At 32.0% G+C, this 20,345-nt stretch overlaps 1 protein-coding gene across 1 annotated transcript in view; it reads left to right on the top strand.

Annotated features, from left to right (window-relative positions):
* The window catches only part of LOC101896702 (zinc finger protein chinmo), a 135,988-nt gene that overhangs the window by 100,743 nt on the left and 14,900 nt on the right, over positions 1-20,345 (top strand). Inside the window, 1 exon segment of the mRNA XM_059131851.1 lies at positions 10,131-11,058. Within this exon segment, the coding sequence (XP_058987834.1) occupies positions 10,941-11,058 (118 nt within the window). The 5' untranslated portion in view covers positions 10,131-10,940.

Here is a 20,345-nt window from a genome sequence, read left to right as displayed (position 1 = left end):
TACTGCCATAAAATATCATTAGGTTCTAAAAGAAATTCCGTTTAAATAATGAAAATATCTTTAATATATTCAAAGATATTCGAATTTAGTTAAAAGCCTTTTCAATTAAAAGCAGTCATACGTCACATGGTACCCCAAGAAAAAATCAAATAAATTTCAATAAAATACCATCAAATAAAAGAAAATATGTACGATTCGAACCTAGTCAGTAAACTCGATGACATAATAATGTAAAGACCCCCGTTGTAATTTTGCAAGACAAATATTGAAAAAATATAAAATCTTGTAAAATTGCATTTTTTTCGAAAACTAATTGAATTTTCGGGATTATTTCAGAAATATCGTGCAACATCTTTTATTGTTCTGATACATATATGGATTACAAAGAAAATTCAGTTCAAGGTTTGAAAATATCTCAAATAGATCGCAAGATATTTTACTTTTACCAAAACCCTTTTTAATTAAAAATAATCATACGCAACATGGTACTCCAAGGTTAGAATCAATTTAAGGCAAATATAATAGTATCAAATCGTACAATTGCAAAAGTATTCAATAAAACCTATTAAATAATGCTGATAAAATAACTAAATGAAGTTTTGCCAGACAAAAAGAGAAAAATTAAATTTGCGAAAAAAATAATTACTTGGAAATTTGGTGGAATTTTCAGAAATATTAAACAACGTTTTATATTGTCTTTACACCTTAATGTGTCATGAAGAAAATGCAATTCGAATGTTGAAAATATCTCACATAGATCCCATAGAATTCTACTTTTATGAAATCCCTGTCAAATTAAAAGAAATCATACGCCACCTGGTACTCCAGGCCTAAAATCAAATATATTCAAATAAAATAATATGTTATTATAAAAATATATATGATTATGAAACAAAAAAATATTTTAAATAATACATCATATTTATATATTTAATAATACATAATAGATTTTATTGATTTTGCTATGTAAAAAAAATAGTGAAAAGAATTGTGGGAGAGTTGCATTCTAAAAAAATTTGATTGAATTTTCAACATATATAAAGGAAATGCAACTCGAATATTGAAAATATTCCACATACTTCCAAAGTTATTCAACTTTTACTAAAACCCTTTTCAATTAAAAATAATCATACGCCACGCTGTACCCAAAGTAAAAAATGGAATATTTAAATAAACTCAAAGTAATACAAATTAAAATTAAAAAATCAATTGCTTTGCAATAAAACTTTAAATTCTACCATCAACTTCTTTGTCCAACACAAATCCATAAATAACAATTTCAACCCCCTTTTTGAATCACGTAAAATTTGTGCATTGACAAAATTTTCTAGCATTCATTGTAGTTACTATTATATAAGTATATACACACATTTACAATATCGTAGAAAACCTCCCCTTAAATGGAACTTTTCCAAAAGTAAATAGCTGAGTAAAAAATATAGTGACAATGTCAACTGTTACAACTTTCACGAAAAATAATAACAGGGAAAGTGTATAAAGAGAAAAGTCAATAACAAAAACTTGCACTTGACAGCGGCGACTATGTGTATGCGAATGTATGTGTATGTAATATTGAATAGGTAAATATGTATTATTTATTATACCAAGATAAGCATTTACTTGTTGTAAATACTTCTGGGAAAATGGGACAATAGGGTAAAGAAAATAATAATGGGGATGCTAAAAACTACAACCAAACCAGCATGGATTTTTGAGATTTGTAAAGGAAGTTATGTAAAATTTTTGTAGGATTTGCTTAACTTTTATGTTTTTTCCATTCCGGAGAATTATAAAAAAATTCTCTATTAGAATCTTTATTTCTTAAATAAATTTGAGATATTTTTAACATTTTTTTCTACGACATATTTTTAAGGAAGTATAACTATAAAAATCTCTCACATTGTTATTATAATTGTTGTTTTTAAATTAAAAGTAAAATATTTAAGAAGTTTTCTGGGAAATTCAGAAAAACAATATTTTACAATAATATATCATGTTACACATTGTGGTTATATATATATGTTGACAGGTTTATGTTTCTATTATTATATAACATTACCATAAACATTTTAAAATATTAGAAAATAATTGCATAAATAAAGAAGGAAAACCAAGGAAATAAGAAAATGAGAAAAAATCTGTTTTTAGAAAATGAAAATAATAAAAAATTTTTTTTGAAAGTTTCCTAGATTTTAACTAATAGTTTAACCACTATTGTGCAATATTGAATAAAATTTTAAGATTTAAAGTTATTCGACTTTTATTGAAACACTTCTGAATTAAAAATAGTCATACGCCACATGGTATCGCTAAAGAAAAATTAAGTATATTCATGTTTAAGGGTTACGGCGCTATATCTGTTTTAATGTCATGAAACATTATTCGGTTCTGAAGGAAATCCTGTTTAAATTGTGAAAATATCGTTAATAGATTCAAAGTTATTCGAGTTTTCCCAAAACACTATCTAATTAAAAATAGTCATACGCCATATGGTACCCGAAGGAAATATTAAGTAGATTCTTATTAAATAACATTACGGTGAAATAAATAAATGGCAATTTGGAATATTTGGCTGTAGCAACAATAAATAAAAGTAGTATTGAAAAGAAGGCCAAATTTTATTCTATAAACAGAAATAGACCCTATTTAAAGAAAATAACTAACTATTTTTAAAAAAAAAAATTGCTCAATTTTTTCAGATATTTTAACGCTTATTTTACAAAGTGTTATATTGTTATAAGCCTTTATTAGGTTTTGAATAAAATCCCTTTTAAATTACTAATATATGATTAATAGATTTAAAGTTATTCGACTTTTATTAAAACACTTTCCTATTAAAAAATGGTTCCACCAAAGAAAAATTACCTATATTCACATGAAAAGGCTATTGTGCAATAGTTTTTATATGTCGTATAGTACTATTAGGGTTTTAAGGAAATCCTCTTTAAATGGGACCTATTTGAGACATTACTGTTTTAATTTACTAATAGGACCCCATTAATTTTGAAATAACTTAGAAAAAGTTCAATATCTCTAAAAATATTTGGTGGAATTTGAAAATGCAAAACGGTTTTGCATTGCTAACAATATTTGCTACAACATATTCTATATCTGAATTTATTCGGTACTTTGTTTGTCGAAAATTATCACATCAAATTAGCATTGAGAATAACATTACTTTTTCTAGAAATTCATTCTCACATCGAGACTATTTCGTAACGTATACTTAAATTTTATTGAATGTATTTCCTTTGGTAGTATTTTTTGCCTTAAATCTAGTTGAGTGGTTCTTTTGCTCCATAATTGAAAAAGATTCAAAATATTTTGTAACACAAAAAATGTTCAAAAGTAAAATCAATATTTTATAATTTGTGTACAATACAAAATCATATTTTTGCCTGTATCCACTATGAAACAACAACAAAAAGAAACTAAATAACACCTGCAGAAATTATAATAGTTTTATATTTCAACATTTACTAATAGGACCCATAGGGCGTATGATTGACATTAATTTTGAAATAACTCGGGAAAAAGCTCAATATTTCGGAAAGTATTGGGTGGATTATGAAAATTCAAACGGTTTTGAATTTCTAAGAATATTTGCTATAACATTTTCAATATTTGTGATATTTTTGGTATTTTTTTTTTTTTTTTTGGAAATTATGCAAAATATTTTTTAAAACAAAAAAATGTGGGAATTTTATTCAAAAGTAAAATTAATATTTTTTGATTATTTGTTTTGAAATTTGTGTGTATTATATAAGTGAACATCATAACCGATACACAACAACATCAAAAAGAAAAAAAATGACACCTGCAGAAGTCACAATAGTTTTATTTCAAAATTTACTCTTAGCACCCATAGGGCGTATGATTGACATTAATTTTGAAATAACTCGAGAAAAAGCTCAATATCTCGAAAAGTATTGGGTGGATTTCGAAAATGCAAACGGTTTTGGGTTCTTAACAAAATATATTAATCACATTTCACATGAGATATATTATCTTTTACTAACATTTCGGAGGTTTTAAGGATTTTGTAAAATATTTTGTACCAAAAGTGCGTATGATAGACATTAATTTTGAAATTACATAAAATAAGTTAAATATCACTTAAAGTATTGCCTGGATTTTGAAAATTTAAACGGTTTTTGATTCTTAAAATTTTGTATTATTCATTCAAAATTCGAAGGTTTTTAGGATTTTGCAAATAATTTGTACCAAAAAAATAAATAAAAAAATAAAAATAAAAAATTGAAAATTTTATTCACAACTAAAATCGATATTTTCTTGGTATTTCTTTTCTATGCAGCTTTCGTATCTTCTATTTCATTTTTTTTTTTTTTTTTTTTTTTTTTTTGTTTTGTTTGGCACAGAAAAACTAAACCTGCCTGAAATGGGTTTTTAAATTCTACAAATGTTCCCATTTCGAGTAAGGTTTCATGGCTTAATCTAAAAACTTTGTTGCACCTTGTAAACCTTTGTTGGCGTATTTTCGCCTAAAAATGCACACTTGGATATTGGACTTCCTATTTATTCTACTTGCCAAGATAAACTTCCGACACTTGTGACTTAAATTTTTAACCGCTTTTTCTTTTTTTTGGCACAGTGACTCTTATTATTATCGATATGAAATGTAAAATAACTTACGTTTGAAGATTGTATCGAAGTAAATGCGAAGTTATCCCGGTGACATTTCGATGGAATTTCAAAACAACATATTCTTCCTTTTTTCAAATGATTCATGTTTTCCCTCTAAATTAGAAAAAATACAATATCTTCTATATCAATTCAATATATTCCAAAAATAATTCATGGTTAAGCATGCAATTTGTTCATTCATATAAATACATGCTTGCATTGCGAGGCATCTAAAACTGCACCTAACATTCGAACAGCAATAATTTGTGTTTCCTTTTTTTGTGTGGAACCTTTGTGGGCGTATTTCTAACGGTATACGAAAGATGCTCAAACTCAAAAGCATTTCATTAGCAAAACCTTTTAAATCGAAAATAAATGCCCTTAGAGAAGGATTATAACACCAATTCGAATGCACAAAACGGATGGCCAAAAAGAAGAATTTCAGTTTCGTATGGCCGGCAGCAGAACAAAACTGAAATTCTTTGGAATTTCTCACTTAAAAAAAAAAAACAACATTGAAAATGCCACATTTGTGGAACGAGCTCCTCCATGCACACAAAAATTAACCGTTTTCTGTTTCTTTGTGTTTTTGTTTGCCACTATTTTTTCATTTGCTACTTTTGGGAACCATGCAATATAACGCATAGCTAACTGACTGACTGACTGCCTTCCTTGCATATTGAATAACATTCGCAACATGTAGGTATGTATGTCTGTGAGGGTGTATGTGGAGCAGAAGATATCTAAGCATACTTCTTTTTTTTTGTCGGTTCCTTTCTAACGATTCGCAATACAAATTCGCGGAAACGCACAGCAACCAAAACACGCATCGCATCCATGCACCAAAACAAACACACGACGACGTTTTGAAACTTCTTCCACTGGCCACTGAGACTGAGATTGCATAGCCCCGAAAATGCTTAAACGAGAACAAGAAGAAAAAACAAACAAACAACAACAACAACAAGGAAACCAAGAATAAAGTGACTAAAATACATCGGAGAATACAGGACAACAGAAAAAAATCACCTGCAGTTTCTTAGAAATGAGGCCAAACGTAAAATGTTTTCAGTTTGTTGTTATTTTTGCTACACATGGATGAAATTTTATCAAGGTTACTGCTACACCATTTCCATAAGGTACCGTTTTTTAAAAAATATCAGGAACTATAGAAAATACCAAGCTCTATAAGATATCTGGAACCAAATATCATTGTTATCGAATACATATTACGCATGTGAAGGAGTTAAAACCCCAAATCGGATGAAATATATATATGGGAACTATAGTTATATCTGAACCGATTTTCACTAAATTTGACCTACTTGTTTCTAGTCTGAATTCGGTACGATCGATCTTGATAAAATTTGGCAGAGGGGTTCCCGAGCTCTCTAAGATATCTGGTACCAAATATCATTGTTGTCGAATGTATATGGAATCGGATGGAACATATATATGGGACATATAGCTATATCTGAACAGATTTCCACCAAATTAAATTTACTTATTTCTAGACCGAATTCTGTCGGATATGCCAAAATTCAGGTCATTTGGACTGATATTGGCCATTTGGTGCACAATTAACCAGAAATCCGTTGGAGATATATATGGGAGCTATATCTAAATTTGATTCGATTATCACCAATTTCAATAGAGTTCGTCCTTGGGCCAAAAAAAATATTGTTAGGAAAATTCCATCTCAATCGGATAAAAATTGTGACCTGCATTTTGTTCACAAGAATACATGGACAGGCGGACAGACGGGCTGACATGCATAGAACGACTCAGAAAGTGATTTTATGAAGATCCTCAAAAGTAACTATAGGTCTATCCCGCTTTCTTCTCCATGTTACAAACAAATGCACGAAGACATAATACCCTTACCTCTATGTGGTGTAGGGAAAAAATTGCTCCTCAGGAACTCAGGCAATTTTTTTATTAGAAAAAATCTTAATTTTTTTCTATTGAAAAAACACTCCTCAGAATGTGAGGCTAGTTTTTTTTTCTAAGGAAAAAACCTTAGGTAGGAACGCAGTCAATTTTTTTCCTATTGAAAAAATTCACGCCTCAGGAACGGAGGCAATTTTTTTTCTATAGAAAAAAATGCACGCTTCAGGAACGGAGGCAAATTTTTTTCTATAGAAAAAAATGCACGCTTCAGGAACGGAGGCAATTTTTTTTTCTATAGAAAAAAATTCACGCCTCAAGAAGTGAGGCTATTTTTTTCTCTATAGAAAAAAATTCACGCCTCAGGAAGTGAGGCTATTTTTTTCTCTATAGAAAAAACTTGACGACTCAGGAAGAGAGGCTATTTTTTTCTATAGAAAAAACTTCACGACTCAGGAAGGGAGGCTATTTTTTTTTTTCTATAGAAAAAACTTCACGACTCTGGAAGGAAAGCTAGTTTTTTTCTATAAAAAAAAATTCACGCCTCAGGAACGAAGCAAATTTTTTTCTGCAGAAAAAAATTTACGCCTCCGGAAGTGGGCCTATTTTTTCTATAGAATCGCTCCTCAGGAACTGAGGCCATTTTCAAAGCTGTTTTGAAATGGTGTACTACTGCAAGGAATTTGAAGCATCATCATCTAATATATTTCACACACAAATTTAAGAAAGGAAAAAAATAACAAAACAACAACATTTCATATTTGCAGTAGTTGTATCAACAACAACAACAATATGATCAACAGCATCCCCTAACTGGCGTCAACAACTTAACTCAACGCAAACAGCATCTCACTCTCTCGCTTGGTCTCTCTCTCTCTCTATGTCCGATCATCACTTGAGGCACTTGAAGAAGATGCATTTGCTGCTTGCTGTTGTGTGTAGTTAAGCTAGCTAGCTTGTTGTGACCCATTCATTGCTTACTGTTGCCGTTTGCGCTTGCTATTTGTTGTTGTTGTTCCTGATAATATTGTCGTTTGCTGTTAGTGTTGTTTAGTAGTTGTTGCCTTTCAGTTTGGTTACTTGTATTTCAAGGTTATTGGCGGCGGCATCATTGGCGGCAAACAATATTTTATTTGATTTAGTTTAGTGTGTTTACTTCAATTCCAGGAATTAAATTGTATACCCCAAAAACTGCTGCTCGCTTGCTCGCTCATATTCGGCAGTGCAAAGTATGAACGACATGCATGTCTCTTGTGCTACAAACGCCAAAAGAAAAAAAAACAGTGATCGAGCAAGTCAATCTGCTATGATATTGTGTGTGGAGTGCATTCTGAAATCCAGAATGTTATTTCTTTTTTTCTGGAAATTTTGAGAATCAAGAAATAAAATCGAACATAGGTCTTTTTTATTAATTCCAATATTGCCTAAATATAAAATTACATTCAGAAGAAATGTATGCAACACAAGGGGTGACACATGACACCATTGCTGGTGAGCTGGATTTTTGATGAGAGAGGGGGGAATGCTGTCTTAGATCCACAGATTTTTTTTAATGCAGATGAAATTGTTTTACTAAACTAAAACTAAAGATTTTTCAAGAGATTGGTGACATTTTTTCGGCACGTGTCGTACGGACCCTAAAAACCAAAATTGAACTCAATATCAAATTTCAGGATTCTGCAATCTACTTCTCTCTAGCCTAGGTACCAACAGTGATAAAATGTTTGTACCATTTAGTACTTTCCGAACATCTCAATTCCAGATACTAACAAAGACCTCAATATCTAATTTCGGAATTCCAGCCCAATCCTTTCACACAATACCATGTTAAGTACAACATAGTACTCTTTGTACAATTATAGCACACATTTTCCAAAGCCACCACCATATCTAAATTTCAGATACCAACAGAGAGCTCACTATCAAATTTCAGAATTGTAGCTCCATTCCTTCACCCAATACCGAATTTAGTACATTTTAGTACTTTTCCTACAAATATAGCACACATTTCCAAAACCAGCCCCATATCTTAACTACCGACACCAACAGTATCTAAATTCGATTTCAGGATTTCAGCTCTATTCCTTCACTAAATTTAGTACCATTTAGTACTTTTTGTACAATTATAGTACACACTTCCAAAATCACCTCCATATCTCAATTCGAAATACCAACAGGTATTTTAGGATTGCACCCCTATCCCTTCACTCAATACCAAATATACGAAATTTAGTACTATTTAGTACTTTTCGTACGAATAAAGGACTCATTTCCAAACCACCGACATATCTCAATTCCAGATACCAACAGAGACCTCAATATCAAAGTTGATGATTCCAGTCCAATCTCTTCATCCATTACCAAATTTAGTACCATTTAGTACTTTTCGCATAAGTTAAGGACTCATTTCCAAACCACCGCATATCTCTCGATATCTGATACCAACAGATATCTCAATATCAAAATTTGAGGGTTCCAAGACAATCCCTTCATCAAATTCCAAATTTAGTACCATTTAGTACTTTTCGTACAAATATAGTACCCATTTCCAAACCCACGGCTCAAACACAAATACCATCAGTAATATATATATCAAATTTCACAATTTTATTCCTTCGCCGAATACCAAATATAGTACCATTTTGTACTTTTCGTACAATTTTAGTACACATTTCCGATACAACCTCCTTATGTCCAGGCTACACATGAACAGCGGCCCTAATACCACATTTTTGATTTCAAGCATGATTTGTTCACCCAATCCCAAATTGTACCAAATATAGTACTATTTAGTACTTTTCGTGGACTTGTGGTAAACATTTACAAAACCGCCTCTTTATCACAAACCTACCGACAAGAGGGACCTTAAAGCAAAATTTCTAGATTTCAGCTTCATCCATTCACCCAATATGATTTTTTTCAAAATTTAGTACCGTTTAGTACAGTTCGCAAACTTAGCACACATCTCCAAAACCACCTTCATATATCAGACTTACTTTCCAACCTTGATTCTCATACCAAATTTCAAGGTTTTAGCTTTTTCCGTTCACATTATAGCAATTGTACCATTTTTAAAGTTTAGTACAATTTTAGAACGTTCCATAACCTTAAAGTTCGATTTCCAAAAAATCCCTTTGGTACATCTATCCGGTACACCATCGGTGACTCTCATTCCAAATTTCAGAATTGCCCAATACAAAAGTATTAAATTTTACTCAATTCAAGGTATTCGATTTTTAGTACTTTTCGTACCTTCTTAGTACCAAATTTACAAAAACGCAGCCTACAGGTATATGGGAATCTCTATTAAGTGTATTGGCCTTTAAAGCTATTTTTCAAAACGACGAAATAATTTCAATACTTTTCACTACAAAACTTAAAACTAATTTTTCAAAAAATGGAAATTGTTCCAAGGTATATAAATTTTGGTTTTATTGAATTCTGTCACTTTCTTCTCAGAATGCACTTTCAATATTTTTGTTTTTAATTCCAAAAACCACTAAGCTTATAAACAATTTCAATATCAATCCCATACGCATTGAAAGACAATTCAATTTATTTATAATTTCCAAATTTTTTTCTGCTTAATTTCATTGCAGCTTAAGAAATACAACTCCAGGAAAGAGAGAAGCCCATCATCCTGAAAAGTAAGCAAAAAAACACAGCGAACGCAGGACGGATTCATTCATCAAGCAATCGGATATTGCATTGAACATTCACAACAACAACAACAAATTAAATGCGAAAAACGCATTTTATTGGGATTACAAAAATAACAAAACAAAAATCGGTTTGGCAACAACGACTTCATTTCATAAACAACAAAAACGACAACAAGAACAACAACACCCTTTGCTGTCATCAAAAACAAGCAGCAACATCATCATCTCTAACCACAGCAGAAACAGTGGCCATTTGGAAAAAGTGTCGCTGTTTAAGAAAAAGAAGAAAAATTCAAAATTCATGGTTTGGCTTTTCTAACGTTATTCAACATAATCCCAATTTACAAAATACCAACAACAAAAACAATAACAACAAAGTATCTTAAAACTTCTTCATCCATCATCAAAATTTCTTTGAATGTCATCAAGTGCATCTGCCAGAGCAACGACATTTTGGTTTATGTGACATTTGGTTTTCATGTAAAGCAAAGAAATTATTCACTTCAGCATTTATACAAAATTCAAAAATTCAAAACGCAACAACTGCGAAATCGTCAAAAACAACAACAACAACGTCATTACATTTTTGGCTATACCCAAACGGCAATTATTTTTCTGTTAAAACAATCAAATTTATTCGTCGATTTATTTGTTTTTCTAATTTGTTAAATCTTCAATAAGGTGGTCTTTGCGATCCACTCTACGTACCTAACAACCAATCAACACATACCCCCACATCACAGCATCATGGATCCCCAACAACAGTTTTGTTTGAAATGGAATTCATATTCATCAAATTTGGCCATAACATTTTCAAATTTATTCAAATCGGATTTGCTGGCAGATGTTACACTATCATGTGATGGTAAGTAGATCATGTTTTTGTGTCATATTATAAAATTTTTAAAAATAAGGAGAATGAAGGAAACCTAGAGTTTTGTGAAAAATGAAGCATACTTTTAGGATGAGTTTAATATATCTTAATAGGTTAATGTTTACAATACATACAGGCTATAGACAATTTTGAAAAAAAATTGCATACTTATAGGCTTATTTTGTTCAAAAACGTAAAACCGAATAATTTACTAAATTCTTTGGAATAGCATTTGATCACCAAAGAACAGCATCTTTTACCTTTTCAAAAATAATTCGGATTTATTGAAGCGTATTTTTAGACATTAATTACATTTATGGCACAATTTTGTACTTCCAACAAGTAAGGAAAAGTCAAAAGTCGGGCGGGCCCGACTATGATGTAGGGAAACCAATATGCGTATTAAGTAGAGCTCCCATAACAATAAAATTTATTTGAAGTAGATCATACCACCTATCAAAATTTGGCTGTAGAGCAGTTATTGTTTGGTTTCAGAGCTAATATATGGGAGACATATGCAATTCTGAATCAATTTTCAGTAAATTTGACGGATATATTTTAATCTTTTATACCAAAAAACATTACTATAGAGTGCCTGATATGACTTCGAGAAGGAATAAATTTAAAAAAATATATATCGGAGCTGAGTTTCACAAAATGGAAACCTACGTCCCGAAAGCCGCTCCATTTGGGCTAATATTTGCCATTATATTCACAATAAACCTGAAATCGGATTAAGGATATATATGGGAGCTATATTCAAATCTGAACCAATATTGATAAAATTTAACAAGTATTTTTGGGCTGTATCTGACATCTGGTACCAAATATCAATATTGTCGAATGCATATTACGAATGTGAGGGATTTAAATACCAAACCGGATGAAACATATATATGGGAGCTATAGCTATATCTGAACATATTTTCTTCAATTTCGATATACTTGTTTCTAGATTCAATTCGGTCGGACGTACCAAAATTCAGGACTTTCGGACTGATTTTGGCCACTTGGTCACAATAAACTTGAAATCGGATTAAGGATATGTATGGGAGCTATGTCCAAATCTGAACCGATTTTGATAAAATTTAACGTAGGTATTTTTGAGCCTCATAAGGTATCTGGCACCAAATATCATTCTTGTGGAATGCATATTATGAATGTGGGGGACTTAAACACCAAATCGGAATTCGGTTGGATATGCCAAAATTCAAGTAATTTGAACTGATATTGACCATGTGGTGCAGAATTAACCAGAAATCTAAATCTGATCCGATTATCACCAATTTCAATATGGTTCGTCCTTGGGCCAAAGAAATATGGTTAAGAACATTTCATCTCAATCGGATAATAAATGCGACCTGCATTTTGTTAACAAGAGTAAATGGACAGACGGACGACAGATGGACTGACATGCAATTGACTCAGAAAGTTATTCTATGAAGATCATCAAAAGTAACCATGGGTCTATCTCTCTTCCTTCTCCGTGTTACAAACAAATGCACAAAGACATAATACCCTTATAACTATGTGCTGTAGAGTATAAAAACATTGCATACCTTCAGGAGTTTATGGGCATACTCTTTGGTAATACACTTACTTACCTGCATTTTGCCTAATCTTTATGGTTGTATGCCTTTGTATATATTTAGGATATAATGATTCTGTTTTAGCAGAATAAATGCAAGAAACCTTTTACAAAACTTCCTTTAGTATTACTTTTATCAAATTCTTGGAATTTTCTTAAAAAGATTGAATACTTTTAGTAGTTTTGTAATGGGGTAATGGACTGGAATGCGTTGGATTGAGAACCGTAATTATTTTTCTATATTTCCCAAAAAAAATGTACCCCTAGCGAAATGCTACAGCAATGAGATTCAAGTATTGAATCTTTAGCTAAATTTTGGATTTTTTAAGTTCACTCTCATCGTCACACTCAAAATCGCTGAATTATATTTGTTACAATTATTATGCTTATCCACCTGTTTCCTACAATGTTCAACGGTAAGAGTTGGCCCTTTTCAAAACTTTATAAAAATCAAAAGTGTTGCATATTTTTAGGCCGCATCTTTCCTTTAATACCAAATTAATTTTATTGAAGATTCATGTTTACTCTGGCCTCTTCAACTTTTTCCTGTTTTAATATTTTTTGACACAAATCACAAAAGCTTTAAAAAATGGTTACAGGCCAAAAACAAAAATCTAATAAAAAATACCTGACCTAACATAAGATTATATTATATTCAGAAGGAGAAAACAACAACAACAAGAAACCCAATAATAATGACGTGACGCCGTTGTAGACACAATCTTGATGTTTCATTTGATTTCTTTTTCGTTTCGTTTTTTTTTTTTTTTGTTTGCTTTTGCATTATTGTCCCTTTTATTTTCTCGTGTGTTTCAAAGGTGCCAGCAAAGGAATGGTTATGCACGTTCCTTGGTGTTATTATTATGACTTTTCTTCAAATTTTATGAAATGCTAATAAAAAAATAACAATAATAAAGAAAAACAAACCAAATGCCGGCAGACAAACAGACAGGCAATAATCGAAAGAAAACCCAAATAAGACGACAAGAAAATATTTGCGCCGCTTCAAGATTGTGAAAGGACAAGAAACTCGACATATCTATGCAAACGAAAGGAAAAAAAAAACAATGAAATCAATGTAAAATGTGAATGTTTGTATGTATGTATGCGTCTATGTACATATATTTAAATATTATATAGGTCTTTGATGAAATATCTAAATGCAGAACAACAATATTTATAATATTGCGCCAAGACGACAAGGTTTGGGTGACCTTTTTTTAAATAAAAAAATAGTATATGTATTTAACACGTCATCGTCATTTTGGCGAATATATAAAATAGAATTCAAGAGAATTGGGCTGTAAATTATGATTTTCACAAGAAATCGCCTTAAACTATGCAATATATTTTTGAATTCATGGAAATATTCGCTAATATTGCAGAGTCTTGAATACCTTTGTTATTATTTTTGAATCTAAAGTATGAACAGATACATTATAAAAAAAAACTTTTTATACCCTCCACCATTCGGAAGATACTTGAAATTTTTCAAAAAAAAAAAATCCGTCAAAAAATGTCGCTCAAATGAAAACCTTTATGTGGGGGCTACATGAAGACGAGGTGCTGGATAAGTAATTTTTTGTCATAGACTATAGTAACGATTCCGAACTTTAAATACGAAATTCGAAACAATTCCAGTGAATAATGTCGCTAGTATCATGAAAATACCGAATGTAGGAAGGTACCGTTTTATAGGGGGGCTATACGAAGACGTGGACCTGCATTGACAATTTTCCGTCACAGGCTGTAGTACCTATTAGGAACTTCATATACGAAATTTTAAACAATTTCTGTAAATATTGTACCTAAAATCATCTAAATACCGAATACCGGAAGGTACCGAAAGTACTTATAGGAAATTCCTTGTGTGGATTTTCAGACTATTCCACTATAAAAACGTGGCTAAAATTTTAAAAATACCGAATATCGGGGGGCACAGTTGTGAGGGGGATATACGCTATCGTGGACCTATATTGGGTATTCTCTTTCAGGTGGTAAAGAGCTCACAGGGAACTCCTTGAGTAGATTTTCAGACAATGCCATTGAAAAATGTGACTTAAATCATCAAAATACCAAATGTCGGAAGGTACAGTTATATTGGGGATATAGGAAATTGTGCACCAATATAGACAATTCTCTTTCAGGATGTAAAGTACTCAGAAGGAATGCCTTGTGTGGATTTTAAGCCAATTCCATTGCAAAAGAAATGTAATCTGATGGTAATACGTGCGAAACAACCCCCATTCTTCTCCTTTAAAAAAAATCGCCTAAAAATATGCAATGTTTTTTTTTTATTTTCTTGAAATATACACCAATTTTGTGGAGTCTTGAATACCTTTATTATTATCCTTATTTTTAAAACTAAAGTACGAACAGACACATTAGAAAAGCAATATATTAGTAGTGATTGCACGCCAACCCCCTTTCATCCTTACCAGACAAGCTTTACACTCGCTAAAGGTCACCTATTTTTATAAAAATATATGTATTTAAAACGTTATCGTAAGTTAGGAAATATTAAAAACAGAACACTAAAGAAATAGGCTGTAAAAATTATTTCCAGAACAATTCGCCTGAAAATATGCAATCAATTTTTTAATATTTAATTTTATTTAATATACAGCAATTTTAGAGAGTCTTAAAAACCTTCATTAATATTTTTCAAACTAAATTGTAAAAATATCCATTAGAAAAGTAATCTTTTAGTAGTGAGTGCACACCCTTCTTCCTCCCAATACTCAAGTCCTTTTTTTGGCTTTAAATATCATATATGAATATGAAACACTTTCGCTTGATGCCATAATAAAAAAGGGACAACATAAATATATTTCCAATCGCCTTGAGCCATATTTCTCATATGAAGTATATTACAAAAAATGCAGATGTTATTCCCCCTCTCGCCCCGCTTGTTGCAATGCCCGTAATAACACATTCATTACGGGCATTACAATTCACATTTGAAGACATAAAATGGACATACCTAAAATAATGAAAAAAATTTGGATATGATGAATATTAATATAAGAATGTGTTATTGTTCTGAAAAAAAAGAAAAACAACCTACCTCCCTCCAGTATATAACTGGGTAATGCGCTTCATTGGACTTGGACTGCAAAACTCTACTAAAAAGATTCTGCCTACCACAATTCATTGACGCATATATGTATATGAGGGTCCCTTCGAAACAGATGAATTGTCATCATCAAACAAAAATTCATATCGTATACTAAAACCTCACCCAAATAATTCCCCCCAAAAAATACTGGAGAACACAATTTTTTGATTTGTTTTGTTTTCATTACAAATTTTTTGTGCAACTTTTTTTGGGGGCCTGGGTTTTGGGGTTGTAGGATTTTTAAATAGAAATATGTGCATATTAAAAAACCACAATTTTCACAAATGTGTCTCCAAACCAAAAAACAAAAAAAAAACAACGAACCCCCTCCCACTCTTCGATGCATCCCTTCCATGCCTTTCCCAAAAAAAAAGAAAAAAAAAACATTTCTTGTTCAATAAATTGTATGGGCGAGTGACTACTTTCATTTATGGATTTTTCAAAAGGATTTTCGAACTGGCCAGAAAGGATTAAATGCCAGAGAGATGGGAGGGAGAAATCAAGAGTACCATTCGTCTCATGTACGTATATGACGAACGCTGATGGCGGAAATGTGTAGATTGTGTGATTCGTTTTTCATTGGATGGCAAATTTTAATCAAAAAATATAGTAACAGCAGCAGCAGCAGGATTCATTTTTTTCTACTTGCTTGATTGATTCAAAGCAGCATAAACCAAATGAATATAAATGTTTGGCCATCTTTTTTATGAAATTTCAGTTTGGGTTAGAGTTTGACAAAAAAATCGACGACTTTATCAGTGGCTGTCGCGAAAAAAGTTGTTATGTTTGCATATTATTGTAAATTCAATTGTATTTTAGTTATAAAGGTTTACTGTTTTGAATTCATACATGTTTTTTTTTTTTTTTTTTTTTTTTTTTTTTTTTTTTTGGAAAAGTGTCCTTACCCTTAGAGGTTAGAGTTTTTTTTTTTTTGGAATGATTGAAATTTGTCATTTGTTTCCACAAATCTCAGAAAAGTTGCAGGTAAAATATGAATAATAATGAATTGCGTAAGAGCACCTAAAAAACCCCTCCAACTCATACACGATAAGCAGTGCGTGTAGGCCAGAGCACAGATTTTCTCGGTTTCACTTGAGAGTGAAACTTGTTCGCTAGCGGGATTACTCGCAGAGTGACAATAGTATGACAGAAACTGAAAGAGTAAAATCTGCTCTCACTCAAAAACAAGGAAAGCATGCTCGCCCGTATTCGAGCAAAAACGAAAATATTAGTTTTGTCGTTTTGTTTTTTCTACTCCCAGGAGTACTCTAGCTCCTCTTCTGTCGAGTTTCACTCTTTGCTCGAACTCGAGCGAGTTTTTATGTGGTCTGGAGTTGGGGAAATTCGCAGCAAAGAGAAAGTGTGCTCACCAGCACTCCTGATCAGGGCTCTGAAATCAAGCGTTTCCTACACTCTATTCGAATTGTACGGAAATACTCCTGTGAATAAAAAAAGAAATAAAAAATAAATCTTTATTTCTACGTCACTCGAATAAGCGCAAGTATGTTTTGCTCGTCTTCGATTGGAAGCTCGAAATCACACAGATTTTACTCTTGTCGGGTACTATTTTGGCTTTGTAAGGAAAATTGTGGCAGAAAGGATTCTAAAGTCTCGAATTCAATCGATACCAGTTTCTACCATCATAGCGTATAATAGGACGGTTGTTTTTGTACACAAAACCAATCGAGCCTTTAAAATATTCCGCTTCTGCTGTTTTTCTCCGCTTGGCTTTTGTATACGATTCTTACAGTAAACTCTCTCTTGCTCAATTTCGAACTTTTTGATTCCCACCATTATTTTTCAAACAGGAGAATCGCAAGCACTTCCTTTATAAAACAAAAGAGAGGAGAGGAAATTCCATGTGCCATTCTCGTACTCATGGAGCACTCCCGCTCACGAGTATTTTTCAAGCATGAAAAAATTGAGGGAATCTGCTTCCGATGCCTCCAACTTATGAAGGGACTACAAAGATAAGTAAACATGACAAATATCAAAATAAAATCGATTATATTTTCCCCTAAGCCACTCGACTAAGAGCGTTTTATTTGCCCGTTTTCGAGGGGGAGTAAAATTGTGAAATATATCACATTTTACCCTTTCCGAATACTCCTATAGGCTTCAATTTTTATCCCAAACTTAATTTAAAACTCGTGCTTATAGAGCACTCCCACAGCCCTTCATAGAATGGGTATAAAAATGACTTTCGCAAGTATTTAAAGATACCATAACTCCGACTCTCTCACACTTAAATCCACCTAACTCGAGAAAATACCGGTCATTGCTCACTCCAGACTTTCTTCTCGGATTTGGCCAGGTGGTTTTGCTACCTCTATGGCGACACCAACTATGTCCTTACCAGATCTAAGTAAGAAAACCACAATCCCTGCAAGCATTACGAGACCTACCAGTGTTGAAAGGAACAGGTCGAGTAAAACACTCAAAATAGGGGCTAAGAAGCCCCAACTAAGCTACCCAGCAAAATATTCGATGACAAATCATGGATTGGATTATATAAGTTATAATTTTTCATATGGGCTTTTTTAGGTAAATCTTGGTGATTTTTACAGTAACGTGACAGATGATAATCACCAGGTCTTTGACATGACATATTTCATTAATCCGTTGTCATATCATTTTTCAGCACTTACTTGTCATGGACATTCGACTAAATTCATCATAGATATTTAAAAAAAAAAATGTCATAATTTTTGTAAATTGTAGCAAATTTCCAAATCCAAAATTCCATTCGATTTTGTCGAGTTCCATATACTTTCCCTTCTCACAAAGGAACCCATCTCCTTTCCTTCCCCAATACAAAAATGGATTTCCATTTTGAATGGAAATTTCATACGCATGACCGTGTTACCTTAGATATCAAATGGTATGGCATTTTAAAATGGATTTTGGGTTGCTACTCCTTCTTTTTCGTTAAGTTTAGTTTTTATCCTTGTGTATATTGAATGTTTGTTATGATATTGAAAATCATCATCATAGACATCGTCATGGACAGCTATACCCGTTTTTGCTTCACTATACCTTTGCCGATACTCTTGGCTGAAACAAAAAATAATAATAATAATGGGTTTGGCAATTCTTCCAAAATCCTTTCTTTTTTTTTTGCACGCATGGCAAAAAAATGCAGTATTTTTTAAGCTTGGATTTAAAAAGTTCATCAATGTAAAATTTGGTTTATATTTTTTTAAAGAATTATTTGCAAGGAAAATTCATGTCCTCTGTTTTTATGGGTTTGTTTCCGGTCAGACGGTGGATTGTTTTTATCAAACCATACTCAGCCAGGAGCTATCGATTTAGGCAGTGGAGAATGTCAATTGCCAACATTTTAACCATTTCAAGTAAAATTTGCTAAATGATGATGAGAAAAGATTCATTCACATTTTCCAATTGATTTTATTTTCTCAGCTACAATACTACAAAAATATATACGTTTCCTTGTGAACTTTGCACCATATTCTCGTTGATTTTTTTTTTTTTTTTTTTTCAAAAAATATAGATAAATATGTATTTCATAATAAAAATAAAAGAAATTCTCTAAAATTGCATCATTCTATAGAAATATTTCCGTTAATCCACTGCAATCAAAACAAAATAAATGGACAATTTTCTCTCTTTTCGTTCTCTCAGATTCTTATCTACACGATTTTCTCACTCTCCCTCTCTTACTCTCTCACTTTATTTCTGCATACAATACGGAAATGCCATTTGATTCTAATAACAACAACCTATTTTTTTAGAATTTACCAAACAAGTGATAAAAATATTTTGCGTCAAAAAACCTTCTTAGAAAAAATAAGGCTGATTCGCCACCGCACACACACATTCTACGCACACAGCAGATCTACAGCGATATATAACTTCAGAGAATAAATTTCATGTCATGGTGTGTTGTCATTGGTGGGGTTAGTTTAGCTGTGTCTCGTTTTTGTACATGTGATCGGTAATGACAATGTGTCGCTTTTTATATGTACGATATTTACTAAATAAAAAAGCATATACAGGGCGAGATGATAAAACTGCTTCAGGGAGGGTTATTAAAGCCTTGGGCACGCAAACATTTTGGAAGCAGATCTTTGACATTCCAACAGGATTCAGCATGGTTACAAAATGAGGTTCCTCACTTCATTTCCAGCGCACAATGACCTCCAAAATCTCTGGATACCAATCCGTTGGACTATTGTGTCTGGAGTATTTTGGAAAGCAAAATTGGCACTAAAATACACCAAAGTGTCGAAGCAAGCGCTTTGCCGGGAATAGGCCAAAATACCACAGAGCAACATTCGGGCAGCGTGTGACGGTTTCATTGGCCGTTTGAAGGCCATAATTCGTGCCAAAGCTTATCATTTCGAACAAATCTAAACTTATTCTAAAATTTGATGCTATTTCCGACATTTTGTGCTTTCATTCAATAAAATTTAAAAAAAAATGTAAAAACTGTGGCGCTTGACTATGTTGCAGTTTTTTTTTTTATCTCACACTGTAATTTCCAATTATGTTTGCCGGGATCAAACATAATTTACATTGGCATCACTGTTCAATTGACACTTTCCCATGAAG

The sequence above is a fragment of the Musca domestica genome, unplaced genomic scaffold (genome assembly GCF_030504385.1).
Source record: "Musca domestica strain aabys unplaced genomic scaffold, Musca_domestica.polishedcontigs.V.1.1 11, whole genome shotgun sequence".
Classification (NCBI taxonomy): domain Eukaryota; kingdom Metazoa; phylum Arthropoda; class Insecta; order Diptera; family Muscidae; genus Musca; species Musca domestica.
Note: the sequence above shows the minus strand (reverse complement) of the source record. Positions and strands in the feature narration are given on the sequence as shown.